At 41.3% G+C, this 15,845-nt stretch overlaps 1 protein-coding gene across 10 annotated transcripts in view; it reads left to right on the forward strand.

Annotated features, from left to right (window-relative positions):
* htt (huntingtin) overlaps nucleotides 1-15,122 on the forward strand; it is a 51,496-nt gene extending 36,374 nt beyond the window's left edge. For 4 of the 10 annotated variants that reach the window (XM_061881349.1, XM_061881351.1, XM_061881356.1 and 1 more), the window contains 11 exons: nucleotides 67-152; nucleotides 248-378; nucleotides 1,160-1,292; nucleotides 1,404-1,559; nucleotides 1,675-1,865; nucleotides 2,007-2,121; nucleotides 4,355-4,568; nucleotides 7,173-7,392; nucleotides 7,514-7,676; nucleotides 8,543-8,703; nucleotides 14,217-15,122. In XM_061881349.1, the coding sequence (XP_061737333.1) occupies nucleotides 67-152; nucleotides 248-378; nucleotides 1,160-1,292; nucleotides 1,404-1,559; nucleotides 1,675-1,865; nucleotides 2,007-2,121; nucleotides 4,355-4,568; nucleotides 7,173-7,392; nucleotides 7,514-7,676; nucleotides 8,543-8,703; nucleotides 14,217-14,430 (1,784 nt within the window). In that variant the 3' untranslated portion in view covers nucleotides 14,431-15,122. The remainder of the gene's footprint in view (nucleotides 1-66; nucleotides 153-247; nucleotides 379-1,159; nucleotides 1,293-1,403; nucleotides 1,560-1,674; nucleotides 1,866-2,006; nucleotides 2,122-4,354; nucleotides 4,569-7,172; nucleotides 7,393-7,513; nucleotides 7,677-8,542; nucleotides 8,704-14,216) is intronic. The other 6 variants (XM_061881350.1, XM_061881357.1, XM_061881358.1 and 3 more) reach the window with 3 other exon arrangements.
* Nucleotides 15,123-15,845: the final 723 nt, after the last annotated feature.

Raw genomic sequence — 15,845 nt, forward strand, 5'->3', positions numbered from 1 at the left:
AAGCATTTCTGTTTGTATTAAATGTTAGCCATTTTGCTTGTTCAAGTAAAAACTTTTGCCTTTTAGCAGGAACGTTGATAAGTCATGAAAAGTTGCTGCTACAGATCAACACAGAGCGGGAGATGGGAAACATGGACTATAAGTTGGGACAGGTAGAAGCTACCAGGATGACTATGGAAGTTTGTTTACATGCATTCTGTTTTGGAAGGTTTTCAGCACATTTTTCTTGTGCTCTGCACGACTCCAGGTGTCCATCCATTCAGTGTGGTTAGGAAATAACATCACCCCGCTGAGAGAGGAAGAATGGGGTGAAGATGAGGAAGATGAAGTGGATACGCCTGCGCCCACCTCCCCACCCTTGTCACCTATTAACTCTCGGTACGATGAGTAATTTAGTTGTGCAAATTTCCACTGCTATATGTGCTGATATTGCACACATCTCAGGGTTACCATGTGACTGGGAAGACTTTGAAAAAAGGAAGAGTTAAAATGTCTTGGAAACTGTTTAGTTATTCTGGAAAGTTTATTCATGTGAGTGAATGCAAATTGGTTTAATGTGCTGCGGTTGTTTGTTCTCATCTTATCTTCTGGGCAACATTAAGGCACTGCGTTTTTCTGCTCCAAGCCGAAGCATCGCCCCATGTGACAATACCTGATGAAAACAGCTCTGCAACCAATTGCTTCCAATCACTATGTCGCGGGAGAGAGCAGGCACACACCTTAGAGAGAACATTTGCGAGTGTTGGACTGCGGGCGTTATCTTATTCTCTCTCCCGGGTTGTGTTTTTCAGTGATTTGTTAGAAATAAATGAAGATTTTACAGGATGTGTTAGAGAAAAGAGAACATTGATGTGCGGATCGCTGAATTTAACATTGTAACTCCAGTGTATCATGCTATTAATGTTGCTCTAATACCATCTCCCTATATATAAAATGGTTATGACCATGAGCTGAAAATCAAATGTCTCAGAAATAAAAATAGAAACAATTAGGGTAAATGCAAGTTACAACAGTAGGAAAGAACACTATCAAAATAGTATGAGGACAGGGGAATGTATTAGTGTGTGATGTGATAACTTGTCTCTGTAGCAGCTGAAAATTATACGGGACAAGTGAAAGTGTTAACCCTGCACCTGACCTACATCTACCTGTGCTTTAGTAAACATCGTGCAGGGGTGGACATTCACTCGTGTTCCCAGTTTCTTCTGGAGCTCTACAGCCAGTGGCTTATCCAAGGCTCGCCAAGTAACAGAAAGACTCCAACCATACTTGTCAGCGAAGTGGTCCGATCGGTAAGCAATTGAACACAGTGATGTTATTGGAATAACGTTCATTTATGAGCTGGCTTGTTTTACCGGACTGCTGACCTCTACCATCTGCTTCTATCTTACTGTTCTTGGCAGCTACTGGCGGTGTCTGACTTATTCACAGAGAGGAACCAGTTTGACATGATGTTCTCCACTCTGATGGAGCTACAGAAGCTCCACCCACCAGAGGATGAGATCCTCAATCAGTACCTGGTGCCTGCTATCTGCAAAGCTGCTGCTGTGTTGGGCATGGTGAGTTTTTTGGATTTTGCTGGTAGACTTGGACACTGTAACAATTTGATGGAATATAAATATTTTGTAGGTTAGTAAACTTTTGACCTTGCTTTTTTATTTTGTTTTTTTCCAGGACAAAGTTATTGCAGAACCAGTTTGTCGCTTGTTAGAGACAACCTTGCGCAGCACGCATCTGCCCAGTCGCATGGGTGCTCTTCATGGGGTTCTGTATGTGTTGGAGTGTGACCTGCTAGATGATACAGCCAAGCAACTGATCCCAACCATCTCAGAGTACTTCCTGTCCAACCTCAGGGCTATTGCTCAGTTAGTGTTGCCATATATTCCCTTTTTATGACTCGTTCTCAATAACAAATGTTTGCAGAGTCACTTGGTGTCATGTGAATAAATGACCATGGCCAAGATGTCGATGTAAAACCTAATTATTTCCCCCCTTGTATTCTACAGCTGTGTAAACCTGCATAACCAACAGCATGTTCTAGTGATGTGTGCTGTGGCATTCTACATGATGGAGAACTACCCTCTTGATGTAGGATCTGAGTTCATGGCTGGTGTGATACAGGTAAGCCTACAGACAGACAGGTGTGTGTAGATTGGGAGTTAAAAAAAAACAAACTATTTTTCTGCATGATGGAATATGACATAAATGAAATGGCGTGACTTTCTAAGTTGTGACATTAAAATGATTTGGTGCCAAATAATTGGTTCTTCCAGGCTTGCTGCACCACTGATAGTGGTGCTATTATTAAGGGTTTTTATTGGGGCTGTCAGTCAATTAAAATTGTTTGACCGCAATTAATTGCATTGTCTGTAGTTACCTCATAACTAACTGCAGTTAGCAGTTTTTTAAAAATCTTTATTAATAAGTGTACCTTAAACCGATTGTGGGGCGGGGAAGAGTGTCTCAGCAAGTAGAGCGACCGTACAGAAACATAAGGGTTTTATGGTTTAATTCCACCTTTCGCCATCCTAGTCACTGGTGTTGTGTCATTGGTGAAGAACCTTCACACACCTCACTCCCACCGTGCTTGAATGTATGGGTTTTTCACTGTAAGGCGCTTTGAGACATTTGTAAAAAAGTTCTATAAAAGTATATTTTACTTTCATTTCTCAAACTTTTATGCATATTTTTGTTTTTAAAACATTGTGCCTTTTTTAAACAACTTAACACAAAATCGACAGTGACTTTTTTACAGACACACACGCACACAAACACACCCTGTCTCTCATGCAAACAAACACATTCTGGCTCAGTTGGTAGGGTAGGATAGGTCTTTATTGTCATTGCACAAGTACAACAAAACTTTGTTTTCAGCACAAACCTGTTCAAGATTAGACAAACAAACAGTGTACCGGGTTACAGAACAAGAACGCTGATGGATAGCCATAAGGCGCCATGTAAAAGATGGGAAAAAGGTAAATGCTGGGGAAGGATGAGTAAAAAAATACAATCCAGACAGGGCTCCAAAGGGGGCCCAGTCTGGAGTGGGAAAAAACCTCCCTCGCAAAGCACATACACATATTACAACATACAACTCGAGATATCTAGCAACAGAGGGAAGGTAGTTTAAGGTCATGGTGGCAGGCCGCAGCTCTCAGGCGCTGACCATCCATTCATCACCCCTATGGGATTTGCGTCGAGGGCGTTGGGTTGGGGGGTGTATGTGTGGCGTATGTTTTTGTGGATATGTGTGTGTGTGTGTGTGTGTGTGTGTGTGTGTGTGTGTGTGTGTGTGTGTGTGTGTGTGTGTGTGTGTGTGTGTGTGTGTGTGTGTGTGTGTGCGTGCGTGCGTGCGTGCGTAAGCCCATAGTGTGTCAGTAGAGTGGCCGTCCAGAAACTTGAGGATTACTAGTACAAATCCAGTTTTTGCCATCTTAAGCTACATTCACATTGCAATGTACGATGTCTAATTCGAATGCAATCTTTTTATGTAGCGGTTTACATTACAACAAAAAGTGTGAGGTCTAATGTGAATGCAATCTGACCCACACGACATCATGACCTCACATGTGCTGCAGTGTTAACAAAAGTAAACATGGCTCCAATTCCAGTAGGTCTCACTATTGCCGCATTAGTGGCAATTTGAATGATTTTATGCAGTCAAAGCGCACATTTTCTGAATGGAATTATTGGGCGTAGAAGATTAAGAAGAAAGAGAGTGCTTCGATGTCTGCTCCAAAGAGCGTGTGGGTGAGCACTCAGCTCAAGGAGTGGTGGGACATGGTAGCGAACACTACTTTCTGATATGACTCCTCTTTCTTGTCTCTTGGGATTTTAATGGACGTGCATACCAACACCTGTGTCTTTAGTTGCAAAATGTTTCATGGAAATTTCACAGAAAACTACATTTCAGAAGTGCATGCAACAATGGAAGCCCTGATTCATGCAGACATTGCACATGGAGTATTCTCCGCCCAGACTAGGGTGGTGTCTGTGAGCACCTTTACTTGGCTCACAGTGACAGTGGAAGGAGGTGGCTTATGCTGGTCGTGTCGCGGGAGCCACCTGCCTGTGTTTTGGTGCTGTGCTTGTCATGCAGGGTTCCCCTTTTTTTGGTCAATACCTACTTGATGTTTGTTCTTGCTTCTGGTTTGGCATCGACTGGAGCGTGATCCATGCTGTAAGAAAAAATTGTGTCCTTTAAAGGAAATATCGCTTAACTTATTACAGCATAAACTTTAACAGCCCTAGTTTTTATATTAATAATTCCACAATTTGTAATAGTATTGCTGGTTATTTCAATGTACCCCACATCCTCTTATTTTACACACTAATTCCTACTTCTGTTTTTCAGGTGTGCAGTGTGATGGTGTCAGCAAGCGAGGACGCGACCCCTTCAGTGATCTATCACTGTGTACTCCGGGGCCTGGAGCGCCTCTTGCTCTCTGAGCAGCTGTCTCGTATGGATGGAGAGGCGCTGGTCAAGCTGAGCGTGGAGAGAGTGAACATGCCGTCTCCACACAGAGCTATGGCCGCCCTAGGCTTAATGCTCACCTGCATGTACACCGGTAAGTATCGCTTTAAATTGATCCTTGTGCAGATCTAATACTGCAAACGTTGTTGTATGCATCACGCTGGCCAACTCTCCTTGACAATCCACTGTTAGGTCACTTATTGCATCTATTAAGTTCTGCATGACAATGTGATGCATGGGACTCTGAAATCCAAAGCCTACATACTTTAATGCTTATACTAAAATATGTTTAATTGCATGTAAGTTTGAATTTGCAGACTTATTCATCTCATTCTCCCCTCCTCCCCATCCCACTACTAATTAGCATGCATGGTAACTAGGTAGTGCAACACACCTGATGCATCAACTACTCATTTAAATCACATCAAAACACCTGCTTGCTCCCTGCATGTAGTTTGTGGTTAAGAAAACCTTTAGTTGTAGCCTACCTTTAACCCTGACTTAGACCCGTACTAACGATTGCACTGAGCGGCCACTAAACACCTTGAAGAGCTGGCTAGGAGATATGCAACACTTTGGTCTGACCACTTTGTGCTTTGCTGTAAAGTAAGCATTCAGCTCAGACGACAGGCTATAGTGCAGGGGTGTCCAAACCTTTTGACTTGGGGCCGCATTGACATTGGGCCAAAAGAATTTGGCCGGGGGCCGAAAGCACACTGCATGTTAAGTGACAATTTATATATATACACATACAAAGCATATATTTATATGTGTGTGTATGTATATTATATTAATGGCTTGATAATTACTGATTAATTTAATGATGTATTTATTCTGATATTAAGAGTTCCGTATTTTCCGAACCATCGGGCCACCGGATTATAAGGCGCCCTGCCGATGAATGGTCTACTTTTGATCTTTTTTTCATATATAAGGCGCATTGGATTATAAGGCGCATTAAAAAAGTGATGTTATTTTTGTTAGTTCTAAATGTAAAACACTTCCTTGTGGTCTACATAACATGTATTGTTGGTTCTTTGGTCAAATTATTGCATAGATTATGTTTTACACATCATTTTCAAGACGCTTTCTGACAGTCGCTCCCGGATGCACCATTTTGTGGGCGGTCTTGTTTATGTAACTCACCCCCGTCATCTTTGTTGTGGTGGTGTAGCGTGCAAGGACGGGAGTTGAAGAAGTGTTAAAAGATGGAGCTAAGTGTTATAATGACATTCAAACTTTACTTAATAACGCATCAGCATCTCCTCATTTGAAAACAATACCGGAAATATATCCTGTGAAAAACCGGGAAAATCTCTCTAATAACTAGTTATTTTGGTGAATGATGTAAACTCAATACACCGGTATGTTTTAGCACTTTCATGGCGAGTTTATTGACAGATGTAAGTAAGAACTTTACACTACTTTATATTAGAAATGGCAACAGCGGAGGATGAATGTGCCATAACGAGATAGAGAAAAATAAGAAGCTACGGTGTTGGCACGGACTACAAAGTCAGCCCAATTTTTCAGGATTTATGCAGATCCCAAATACAGATCAGCAGGTACCAGAAGGTAAAAAAAGTTGCTTTTGCATAATATTGCGAAACAAAACGCCAGATAATGTCTTACCTTATACACACACCATAATCAAGCGATGTGGCTTCATAGCTTATCAAAGTCGTACTAAAACATTTTTGATAGATTTTTCAGCGCCATGTTTGAGATTCTATATTTCCAATGGAACATATGAAATGTTGGTGTTTTTTTTACTCTGGTCATATTGCCATCATAGTGGAGTCTACATGTATTTCTTATGTTTGACTGCCATCTACTGCTCACACTTATTACACCATGTACCAAAAAAAAATTGCGTCGGTCGGTAAGCAAAACCAGATTTATTCCGTACATTAAGCACACCGGGTTATAAGGGACACTGTCGAGTTTTGAGGGGAAAAAAAAGGATTTTAAGTGCGCCTTATAGTCCGTAAAATACATTATGTGAAAATTCCACTTGTACCTTGTTTACTGCCGTGACGATCTCCTTAAAGTTTTGTAATCAATCAGAAAAACCAAGCAGTTAAAATGCGCCAAACATGTATAAGTGTGGAGAGAGTGTTTTGCATTTTTTCCATCATGCATTACAGGAGATTTAAACGGGCGTGGTTTTGAATGATGTGTTTTATATTATCCACAAATTTCAATGAGCAAGTTGTGTTATTTGTGACCATGTGTGTTGACTTTTTGTGTACATTTGCGCCATGAGTGAGAAATGTTGTCTGGACAAATGTGCAATTCATGGGTATTACCCTGAATTAGTCACAATGTCCACAAGTTAGCAGCAAAGTAGCAACAATTATGCTGTCAGATATTTAAAATGAAGGTGGAGGCACCCCACATGCCAGATTCCTTATTGCGTGGGCCACACATTGCGCCCGGGCCGTAGTTTGGACAACACTGCTTTAGCGTATGCAATGTACTCGGATATATTTTAGTGCAAATCTCATAATCCTTGAAGCAGCAGCGATTGCATTCTTGGAATAATAATGAAACTGAAGCCGGCCCCAGAAATTCACCATTATGCTTTTTTTCCAACGTTACCTGAATGGACATTTTAAATCTGCACCCGTGTCCCTGCTCAAAGGCTGACCTTTCCCACTGGTCTAACTGGTGCCACCCCTCCCTGTCGTCCTCTCAGCGGTGCTCGCGTCGGGTTCAGAATTCACAGGGGTTAAAGGTCAGGTTGACTCTGGGTCTGCTGTAGCGGAGGCGGTGGGCGTCACGGCGGGTCATGTTGGTTTCTCCCCAGGCAAGGAGAAAGCAAGCCCCGCCGCTCGCCACGCACACTCAGACCCTCAGGCCCCAGACAGCGAGTCCATCATTGTTGCCATGGAGAGGGTCTCCGTGCTCTTTGACAGGTAGAATGAACTCCCACACACAAACATCTGTTTCCTTTTTGTGTAGAAGTGTTTTGTATTTTGCTGACCAGCCATTTGGCTGCAAATACTTCTTCCCGCCACTCGGCCGTCTTCTTTGCAGAATCCGCAAGGGTTTGCCCAGTGAAGCTCGGGTGGTGTCCAGGATACTACCGCAGTTCCTAGACGACTTCTTCCCACCTCAGGATGTCATGAACAAGGTCATCGGGGAATTTCTGTCCAACCAGCAACCCTATCCACAGTTCATGGCCACAGTAGTCTACAAGGTTGGTAGTGAGTAGAGATGTCCAATAATGGCTTTTTTGCCGATATTCCGATATTGTCCATCTCTTCATTACTGATACCGTTATATACAGTCGTGGAACATTATTATCCCTAATTTTTTTGTGATGCTCTGCTGGCTGCATTAAAAAAATGTAACAAGGTTTTCCCAAAAAAATCAACTCAAGTTATGGAAAAAAGTGCCAACATGGCACTGCCATATTTATTATTGAAGTCACAAAGTGCATTATTTTTTTTTAACATGCCTCAAAACCATAGCTTGGAATTTGGGACATGCTCTCCTTGAGAGAGCATGAGGGTGCAGGGGTTGAGGTGTGTGGGGGGAGGGGTAGCGCGGGGTGTATATTGTAGCGTCCCGGAAGAGTTAGTGCTGCAAGGGTTTCTGGGTATTTGTTCTGTTTTGTTTATGTTGTGTTACGGTGCGGATGTTCTCCCGAAATGTGTTTGTCATTCTTGTTTGGTGTGGGTTCAGTGTGGCATATTTATAACAGTGTTAAAGTTTTTTATAGGGCCACCCTCAGTGTGACCTGTATGGCTGTTGACCAAGTATGCCTTGCATTCACTTGTGTGTGTGTGAAAAGCCGTAGATATTCTGTGACTTGGCCGGCACGCAAAAGAAGTGCCTTTAAGGTTTATTGGCGCTCTGTACTTCTCCCTACGTCCGTGTACACAGCGGCGTTTTAAGAAGTCAGGAATTCTACTTTTTGAAACGATACCGATAATTTTGAAACATATAATTTCCGACATTACATTTTAAAGCATTTATCGGCCGATATTATTGGACATCCCTAGTAGTGAGGACAAATGTCATGTGAAAATGTTCATCACTTTACATTCATGCTGTGCTCAGGTCTTTCAGACCCTCCATGCAACGGGGCAATCATCCATGGTGCGGGACTGGGTGCTGCTCTCCTTGTCCAACTTCACACAGAGGACACCTGTGGCCATGGCTATGTGGAGCCTCTCCTGCTTCTTTGTCTCGGCCTCCACCTCACAATGGATCTCAGCCTTGTATCCTTACCAAGTCATGTAGTGATTGACACGCCAGGAGAAAGTCTTGTATGGAAAAGGAAACGACATACAGTTGTACCTCGGTTTTCGTGTGATGTGGTTTGCCAAGATTTTGCCCCAGTTTTTGTATGCCAGCTGAGTTATCATATGGCCCAACATGGAACCCACTTTCAATTTGCCCACGTATCATTCCCTGGAATGGCGTGCCCAAAAATAATCCTCCGTGTTGGTGACTCAGTCTGATATTTTTTGTTAGTACAACTGCAAAACAATCAAACAATGTACTAGGTATAGCTCGGTTGGTAGAGTGGCCGTGCCAGCAACTTGAGGGTTCCAGGTTCGACCCCCGCTTCCACCATCCTAGTCACTTCCGTTGTGTCCTTGGGCAAGACACTTTACCCACCTGCTCCCAGTGCCACCCACACTGGTTTAAATGTAACTTAAATATTGGGTTTCACTATGTAAAAGCGCTTTGAGTCACTACTAATATGATCCATTTCAAGAAACTATTCTAAGTGTTTACAAAGTACAAAGAAGAACAATGATAAACATTCTGAATTTATTTCATCCATCTATTCATTTTCTAGATCATCTTACAAATCTCACCATATGAAATATAACTTACTTCACTTCTTATTTATTTATTTATGTTTAATGTTATTATTTATGGAGTATATTGTGAATAAATTGAGAACAGGAAGTGAACGAAAAGTTTAGCAACTGCTATGTAAAGGAAAAGGGGTAGGATTAAATAAGATCTTTTTCCTACTCATTTTCGAACATGTTTAATAGAGAAACTGGAAATTGTGATGTGTCATGTCGTATGCACGCATGTTCCAAATAAACTCAAACTCAACCCAAAACAACCAAAGGTGACCCCTGGATGCAGTGACAGGAAAAAGTGTTTTTAACCAGACTCTCACAGAGCAAAACTTAAAGGAAAAGAAAAGCCATGAAAATGCATCTAACATACATGTTGCACTCAGGATGGTAGAGTATACAGTTTCCTGATTACAAACAGCTGCAGACTGCAGACATGAGAACATGAAATGCATTCACCACAAAACGGGAAACGGATGGAACAAAATAAGATCACAACCCAGAGGTAATATAAAACGACAGCAATTAGATGCGCAAATAGTGATATTGTGTACATCCATCCATGTGTCACTTTTTTTTTTTTTAAATAAACTGACTGATTATACAGCTGCAGCCAAACAGTTTATTGGGAAGCACTTATCTGGCTCAACAGTTTTTAATAAGGTGGGTTTTGTGATGGAAATGTGCTCTAGTTGTAGTCAAACATTAGTCATCTAATTTGATGCAGTTTTAGTCTGGATTACATCGACTACATTTTACAATTTTTTAGTCAATTAAAATTACAGTCAACTAAAATATGAAGTATAAAAGAAGATAAGGAATCTTTGAAGTTTCCTTGAAAGCACCTTTATTTAGGCTGCAAAGCATTTGTTTAACAAATGTATTTATTTATGGCTAAGAATAATGCACTAAATCTATTTTTACTCTACAAACAGTAAATACGGAATAATTCTGGCATTTTTCCATAATTTTTTTTGTATTTCAGCTTGATAAAGTTTGTTTGTCAGACTGTATTTTATTTTTCTTTAGAACAGTCAGCTTTCTATCAGCGTTTCTATGATTTATATAAAGTCCTCATCTTTGACTGTAGTGACAGGTAATCCTATGCTAGTAATCTTGTTACGGTTTGCTGTACATTCACATAAACGTGTCACTTGTAAAATTATTGAAGATATAGTTTATTGGCATTGTTTGCCCTTCTTTGCACCATACATACATAATACATACCATATTTTTCGGACTATAAATTGCAGTTTTTTCATAGTTTGGCCGGGAGTGCGACTTATACTCAGGAGCGATTTATGTGTGAAATTATTGACACATTACCGTATAATATCAAATAATATTATTTAGCTCATTCACGTAAGAGACTAGACGTATAAGATTGCATGGGATTTAGCAATTAGGAGTGACAGATTGTTTGGTAAACTTATAACATGTTCTATATGTTATAGTTATTTAAATGACTCTTACCATAATATGTTAGGTTAACATACCTTCTCAGTTGGTTATTTATGCCTCATATAACGTACACTTATTCAGCCTGTTGTTCACTAATCTTTATTTAATTTAAATTGCCTTTCAAACGTCTATTCTTGGTGTTGGGTTTTATCAAATAAATAATAAATGGGTTGTACTTGTATAGCGCTTTTCTACCTTCAAGGTACTCTAAGCGATTTGACACTACTTCCACATGTACCCATTCACACACACATTCACACACTGATGGAGGGAGCTGCCATGCAAGGCGCTAACCAGCACCCATCAGGAGCAAGTGTCTTGCTCAGGACGCAACGGACGTGACGAGGTTGATACTAGGTGGGGATTGAACCAGGGACCCTCGGGTTGCGCCACACCGTCCCAAATAAATTTCCCCAAAAATTGCGACTTATACTTATATACAGTGCGACTTATATATGTTTTTTCCCTTTTTTATTATGCATTCTCGGCAGGTGCGACTTAGAGTACGAAGCGACTTATACTCCGAAAAATACGGTACAAGTACTACCATTTTATTTTACAGACAATTATATTTAGTGTAAAGGATGATGGTTTTAATCTACATTTACATTTCCTAGTGGTCTAGATCAGACCTGGGCAAGTTTAGGCCCAGGGGCCACATGTGGCCTGTTAAGCTTTTCAATCTGGCCCGCCGGACATTCCCAAATAATTATTTTAGATATTTAAGATGGAAACTGTAGCTGCCATGATGATGTGCAGTGATGTTTTCAAATGACCGTGAGTCTTGAACTATACTAAGTATTTCAATGGTTGGAATCTGTGCTTTTGCATCTTGTAGTAGTTACTATGGTCATCTAATTAGTTACTAAGGTAATCTAAGTCACAGCAGCTCAGACGAGACACCAAGCGGTGTGGGTGGGGAGCGTTTCCACAGAGTGTCAGCCTGCAATGCGGGTGTCAGGGAACGACGTGGAAGGAGATTGTGAAAATAAAGTTCTAAAGCTTAGTGATGTATCAAATGTTTTAGATTGTAGGTGGTTTTATTTTTTACCCTTCGCGTTCATATTTTGCTGTTTGTTGAATTTTTGTTGCGTTTCGCTTGATTGTTGAATTTGTTGATGGAGAGGGGGTGTGACATTCATATGTTGTCAATATTCGGTGTTTTATCGATCATAGTTAATATTGTAAATCCCACATTCTTTATTTTCATGTGTATTCTGGGTGTCCTGCGATGAGGTGGCTACTTGTCCACGGTGTACTCTGACTTCCACCCGATTGTAGCTGAGATAGGCACTAGCGCCCCCCGCGACCCCAAAGGGAATAAGAGGTAGAAAATGGATGGATGGATGGATTCTGGGTGTCTCATTTAGTAAAAAATTGTAAAATTCCATTCTGTTTAAGGTGGTCTGTCATAACGTTTTAGCATTCAGACGTTATTGTGAGGTTTTGTATTAGTATTCCTTAAAAGTAGATATACTGACCACCAGACACATTTTTTTCTCTAGATTTGGCCCCCTGAAGTAAAATAATTGCCCAGGCCTTGTCTAGATAATATGTATTGGATATGATTGTGGTGTAAAATTTGTGTAACATTAGCTCCACAGTCACTCTGATAACCTGTTTTAGTATAGTTAAATGTATTATATCTTGAATACATCACTGCTATTATTTTTTTTCCAAAGACATGGTCGGAAATACACTTTGTAAACAATATATCGATTCAACCGGTCACAACAATAGTTAGACCTGCACACCATCACGTTGATTCAGAATCTTTATTAATAAAAGCTGCTTTTAGCAGCATTTATATCACTGCATGTGAAGTGAATTATATTTAGATAGCGCTTTTCTCAAGTGACTCAAAGCGCTTTACATAGTGAAACCCAATATCTAAGTTACATTTTTTTAAACCAGTGTGGGTGGCACTGAGAGCAGGTGGGTAAAGTGTCTTGCCCAAGGACACAACGGCAGTGACTAGGATGGCGGAAGCGGGGATCGAACCTGCAACCCTAATGTTGCTGGTAGAGCCGCTCTACCAATCATGTCGCATGTTTACACTAGATTAAATACTTTCTTACCTTTTTTGTCTGTTTCCTCACAGCCTGAGGCAGAGGGGGAGGAGCTTGTCCCCTTCTGGCTGTGAGCTTGACTTCATTTCTGAACAAGCACATCCATCTTGCTCTGATGCCAACGTAGCAAGACTGTGAAACCCCACCAACAAAGTACCAACAGTATGTGTGGGGAAATTTGTCCTCCGCATTCGACCCATCAATCAATCAATCAATGTTTACTTATATAGCCCTAAATCACTAATGTCTCAAAGGGCTGCACAAACCACCACGACATCCTCGGTAGGCCCACATAAGGGCAAGGAAAACTCACACCCAGTGGGACGTCGGTGACAATGATGACTATGAGAACCTTGGAGAGGAGGAAAGCAATGGATGTCGAGCGGGTCTAACATGATACTGTGAAAGTTCAATCCATAATGGATCCAACACAGTCGCGAGAGTCCAGTCCAAAGCGGATCCAACACAGTAGCGAGAGTCCCGTTCACAGCGGAGCCAGTAGGAAACCATCCCAAGCGGAGGCGGATCAGCAGCGCAGAGATGTCCCCAGCCGATACACAGGCGAGCAGTACATGGCCACCGGATCGGACCGGACCCCCTCCACAAGGGAGAGTGGGACATAGAAGAAAAAGAAAAGAAACGGCAGATCAACTGGTCTAAAAAGGGAGTCTATTTAAAGGCTAGAGTATACAAATGAGTTTTAAGGTGAGACTTAAATGCTTCTACTGACCCATCCCCTTGTTCACCCCCTGTGAGGTGAGGGGAGCAGTGGGCAGCAGCGGCGCCATGGCCGGAAATAATTTTTGGTGGTTTAACCCCCAATTCCAACCCTTGATGCTGGATGAAATGGGTCCCATTTTTATAGTCTTGAACTCACGACCTACCGATCTCAGGGCGGACACTCTAACCACTTGGCCACTGAATAGGCGGCATCCAAAACTGTGTGCAAGGTCACAGCAAAATGCATAAACCTCATGAATTGATGCTTTGACATTGTTGAATATGAGTGTCCAGCATTGCAACATTATTAAGTCAACTTTTATCATAGGTCTACTTTAATATTTGTTTTTGTCCTACTGACAAAATATAATTTTGCAGGGAATAATGCAATGTAACTGAAAATTACATAAATATAACATTATATCAAATTAAGTCTGAGTTTTGAAGTTATTAATGTATTATTTAAAAAAGAAAACTTCAGAGAAGGCAGTTTTAAAACATTTTTTGTAAAATCTGTTAAGTATAATTATCTTTAGCTTCTGGAAAAATATGACTACTTCGATGCAGTGTCATGTGAATATTATTTTTCTTTAATTATGAATACATAACTTAGATCTGAGGGTTCTGAGCCACAAAGTGTTGTCCTTAACCTTCCTTTCCCAGACTGCCTCACATCATCAGCAGAATGGGCTCCAGTGAAGTGGTGGACGTCAGTCTCTTCTGCCTCGTGGCCATGGACTTCTACCGGCACCAGATCGACGAGGAGCTGGACCGCAGGGCCTTCCAGTCCGTCTTCGAGACCGTGGCTTCACCAGGAAGTCCTTACTACCAGCTGCTGGGCTGTCTGCAGTCCATCCATCAGGACACCACACTCTGAGAGTGACACTCCTGGCTTCTGTGGAGGAAAAGGAATGACCCCTCTCTCTTGGAATAAGATGTAAAGTATAATCTCCATGTATCTGTTAGGAGAAAATGTGTGAATTGTAAGAACAAGAGAACATTTCCAAACACAATCATCCCTCCAGCACCTTGTCCAAAGTATAAGAGGATCCATCCAACAGCATCATATAGATGGAAAGTCGTTTATTATATTTCCACTTGCATCGATTTTGCAATGTATTTTTCCTGTTAATGCGCTTGCAGGAACTGACTGTCGTAAAAAATGAACTTTAAAGATATATATATATATATGTGTATATTTAAGTTAGGTGGCATCATCCTAATAAGCACACAGTTTGTGTGGGAATGATCACTACTCGCCATAGCAGCTTCTTTTCACCTGTGAAGTCATGCCACACGTGTTGATGCTACTTCAGAGTCAAGTTGTCCCCACATTGCAAGTAATGAACAAAAATACCAAAATCTATCACACTTTGCGCATTTGTGTTCCATGTTGATGATGCCCGGCATCCTTCTCTTGTTCCTTCTAACACTCAGGATGTAAGACGTGATTCTTCTTTTAATACGACTGGAAATGAGCTTCTCTAAATGTTTGTCATGTAAAAAGTAAATGAATATGAAAGCCATTGTGCATGACAGACTTGTACAAAGATAAGAGTTCTTACAGTACCACAATGTTGTCTTTTTTTTGGAGTGCACATGATTAGATGAGGATGGCGTCCTGCACACTCGGCCTCGTGAAGCGTGCGTCTCGCGTTAGTGCCTCCACTGCGTGTCTATGGCTACAGTTGCCATGACTCTTGTGTGGAAGGAAAAAGCGACACAAGCCAGAGGCAGCTTTTGACAAATCGGACAAAAGGATTGTTCATGTCACAGCACAGCAGGTGGTTTTCAGCCTTAAATTAGTTCCTGTCGAAAGTTGAGGGCATCGAGCACCTTGTGAGGTATATTCTGCGACCTGAGTTTTAAATGTGTTTTCTTGTATCAACACTATAAATGAATGAGTCCTCTGCGGCTGTGTGAGGCCACGCCCCTTCAAGCAGATTAAATAAGGCTCTCTTTGTTCGTAAAAAAAAGGATCTCGTTAGGGTTTTAAGACACTTAAAATGTCAAAGGAAATTACTCCACACCAGAGATTTAATGAGTTAGAGTGCTTGCTTTGTTTCAGCATGTCAGAGGATGGCACTCCTGCAAGGGGGGGTAATTAAGAGGATTATACCAACATCTTGGGTGTTAAGAACAACTTTGTGGACTTCCCATTACAGACGAGGCAGTTTTATATATATTTTTTGCCAACTTTAGACAGCTGAAAGTGATTATATTTTCCCCCCAACCATGTTACATCATCGTCTTTATGACTAACATATTGGCACCCTTTCACATTTTATGAAT

The sequence above is a fragment of the Nerophis ophidion genome, linkage group LG20 (genome assembly GCF_033978795.1).
Source record: "Nerophis ophidion isolate RoL-2023_Sa linkage group LG20, RoL_Noph_v1.0, whole genome shotgun sequence".
Taxonomy (NCBI): Eukaryota; Metazoa; Chordata; class Actinopteri; order Syngnathiformes; family Syngnathidae; genus Nerophis; species Nerophis ophidion.